The 3,392-nt window shown below is 39.4% G+C and overlaps 1 protein-coding gene across 1 annotated transcript; it reads left to right on the top strand.

Annotated features, from left to right (window-relative positions):
- The first annotated feature begins 426 nt into the window (after window positions 1-426).
- On the top strand, window positions 427-2,382 carry LOC129311556 (3-ketoacyl-CoA synthase 6-like). The gene has a single exon (XM_054953897.1). The coding sequence runs from the start codon at window positions 507-509 to the stop codon at window positions 1,998-2,000; it is 1,494 nt and encodes a 497-aa protein (XP_054809872.1). The 5' UTR covers window positions 427-506; the 3' UTR covers window positions 2,001-2,382.
- The last annotated feature ends 1,010 nt before the right edge of the window (window positions 2,383-3,392 follow it).

The raw sequence follows: 3,392 nt of genomic DNA, 5'->3' as shown, positions 1-3,392 counted from the left end.
ATAGCTAAACTAGTAAACTATGTGGTTTAGTTAAATTTTTTATTGCACGCACACATATCTTTTATTAGGAATAATTATATTTGAGGCACGATCAGTACTAAATATAAGCATAATTTCACTAACAATTTTAATATTAATTCACCATATTTTGAGGCATTGGCCCATCCTGTTAGATCCAATTAACCCTTGTCATTCAGCTAAACTTAATTTTTAGTTAGTTTTGAGTTTGGACCCTTGACGGAAATTGTGAATCATGCAAAGATGAGTTACACTATTAGTAAAAGTTGAGTCCAAGATCGATGGAAGGGGCGTTGAGGGACTTGGAAGGCATCATTAAATCTCTTCATCTACCACCTTCATTGCATTGGCCCCCATTGCCTTTATAACCTCAACTTCCCCTCTCCTCTTTGCGTATCATCATCACTACCTTCTCTCCCTCTCCCTCTCCCTCTCTCTCTCTCTAACCAAAAATATTTGCCTTGTCTTCTCTCGCGGACATCATCAACATGCCTCCTATGCTGCCGGAATTCTCCAACTCCGTCAAGCTCAAATACGTCAAGCTAGGTTACCAGTACCTCGTTAACCACATTATCACTCTCACCCTCATCCCCATCATGCTCGCTGTCTTCGTCGAGGTATTACGTTTGGGTCCTTCCGAGATTTTGAACCTCTGGAAATCTCTTCACTTCGATCTCGTCCAGATTCTCTGTTCTGCTTTCCTCATCATCTTCATGGCCACTCTCTACTTCATGTCCAAGCCTCGTACCATCTTCCTCGTCGATTATTCCTGCTTCAAGCCCCCCGTCACGTGCCGTGTCCCTTTCTCTACCTTCATGGAACATTCCAGACTCATCCTCAGGAACAACCCTAAGTCCGTCGACTTTCAGATGAAGATTCTTGAGCGTTCTGGGCTTGGCGAAGAAACCTGCTTGCCTCCCGCCATCCACTACATTCCTCCAAAACCTACCATGGAAGCTGCAAGATCGGAGGCCGAGCTCGTCATTTTCTCCGCCATGGATTCTCTCTTCAGAAAGACCGGTCTCAAGCCCAAAGACATTGACATCCTCATTGTGAATTGCAGCCTCTTCTCTCCCACACCTTCTCTGTCCGCCATGATTATAAACAAATACAAACTCAGAAGCAACATCAAGAGCTTCAATCTCTCCGGCATGGGCTGTAGCGCCGGGCTTATTTCGATTGACCTGGCACGCGATCTTCTTCAAGTTCATCCGAATTCAAATGCCGTAGTAGTGAGCACAGAAATTATTACCCCTAATTATTACCAAGGCAACGAGCGAGCCATGCTTCTCCCGAACTGCCTTTTCCGAATGGGTGGTGCGGCGATTCTCCTAACGAACCGCCGGTCCGAGAGTCGGCGAGCCAAGTACAGATTGGTCCACGTCGTTCGGACTCACAAAGGAGCCGATGACAAGGCGTACCGGTGCGTGTTTGAAGAAGAGGACAAAGAAGGGAAGGTTGGGATTTCGCTGTCAAAGGATCTGATGGCCATAGCAGGAGAGGCTCTCAAGTCCAACATCACGACGATGGGTCCACTGGTTCTTCCGGCGTCGGAGCAGCTTCTTTTTCTTATGACGCTGATCGGAAGGAAAATCTTCAACCCCAAGTGGAAGCCGTATATCCCTGACTTCAAGCAAGCGTTCGAGCATTTCTGCATCCACGCCGGAGGCAGGGCGGTGATCGACGAGTTGCAGAAGAATCTACAGCTGTCGGCGGAGCATGTGGAGGCGTCGAGGATGACACTGCACCGTTTCGGAAACACGTCGTCGTCGTCGCTGTGGTACGAGCTGAACTATATAGAGTCCAAAGGAAGGATGAAGAAAGGAGAGAGAGTGTGGCAGATAGCGTTCGGAAGTGGGTTTAAGTGTAACAGTGCTGTGTGGAAATGTAACAGAAGCATCAAGACGCCGATTGAGGATAGTCCATGGGCTGATTGCATTGATCGCTATCCTGTTCATATTCCTGAGATCGTTAAGCTCTAGGCAACTAAAGTTCAAGAACAACAACGAGGTTGATTGGCCGTTGGGCTCGCTGGCTAGCTTCGATTTTAGTTGTCTGCTAAAATACATAATGATCTGTCATGCATTCATGCTTCTTCAGCTTTTTCATTCCTCGCCAGAATTATTTCTTATTATTTATTTTGCACTTCCTCATCTTGTTTCATAGAAAAAATTCACTGTGGTCCGTGGAGTGATGATGGACATACATATGATTATTCAGATTTGATCTCTGTAGATCAACTTGGACGTGGTTGTATGTATATTCATGTCGTGAACAACAGACTCTAGTGTCATAGTTGTTATGCCACTTTCTTTCTTTTTTCTTTTTTTGGACGAAAAATGCTTATTTTTCTTCGAGAGGCTATCTTGTGATCTCTATTGAGGATTAATTTCCACGCATTGATTATTAATGTGCATCATCTATGTTAGAAAAATGTTTAACTATACAATATCTACTTAATTAATTAGTTTGTTTCTTAATTGTAATTAATAATTAAGACATGAAGATGAGGAATGTACGTGAGATTAATTAGTTTTTATGAAGTATAAATAAATATTTTAAAGATGAAATAAAAATTTATTTAAATATATATCACGTATCACTTTGACTTTGTGGTTAACATTGTATCACCTTGTGAAATAGATTGAGTCTACAACTGATATTCCGTCACTAATCAAGAAAATGGAGCTAGCCATGAATAATTACCATCACCTACCATTTAATCATCTGTTAGTTGTTAAAAGTGTTCTTTGTCTTTTTATTCCATCACTCGTTATTCTAGAAACATGGGATATTATATCACTGCCCACACCTAAACTATTGCGAATTTCTGCTGTGTGATTATTATTATCAACAGCAACCTCACGGATATCCCAAGAATGCTGCCTTTGATACGCAAATATCTCAATTTAAATTTGAAACTATAAAATAGACTGATTTAACTCCCTCAATTAGTTGAATAATAAAGTGCACATTGGTTAATGGCGTTCCTTTTTGGTGTTTTAAGAATAAATATAATGACCTCCCTTAAGTTTGTTAAAATTACAGAGACATCTCATTTATTTCCAAAACCTACACTTTAATCCATTTCTTAACACGGATAAGGATATTCCATTTAAGATTATAAAATACTTTATTATATTAATTAAAATCTGTGAAAATTTTAAAATTATTAATATTCCGTTTTAATCTATTGTATTCTCTCTCCTCCAATTTTAAATAATATTATGGATATATTTTCATAAAAATTCTAAAAAATATTAAAATTAATAAAATAAATATAACTTATATTAATTAATTTATCTCTTGTTACATTCAATTCCTAAATCTTTTTCAATAAATGTTTTTAATTTATTAATTTTTTATTCATATAT

The sequence above is a fragment of the Prosopis cineraria genome, unplaced genomic scaffold (assembly GCF_029017545.1).
Source record: "Prosopis cineraria cultivar Desert tree isolate PC_DT_omini unplaced genomic scaffold, ASM2901754v1 PC5, whole genome shotgun sequence".
NCBI classification, from domain to species: domain Eukaryota; kingdom Viridiplantae; phylum Streptophyta; class Magnoliopsida; order Fabales; family Fabaceae; genus Prosopis; species Prosopis cineraria.
The sequence above is the reverse complement of the archived record's forward strand: the minus strand, read 5'-3'. Positions and strand labels throughout refer to the sequence as shown.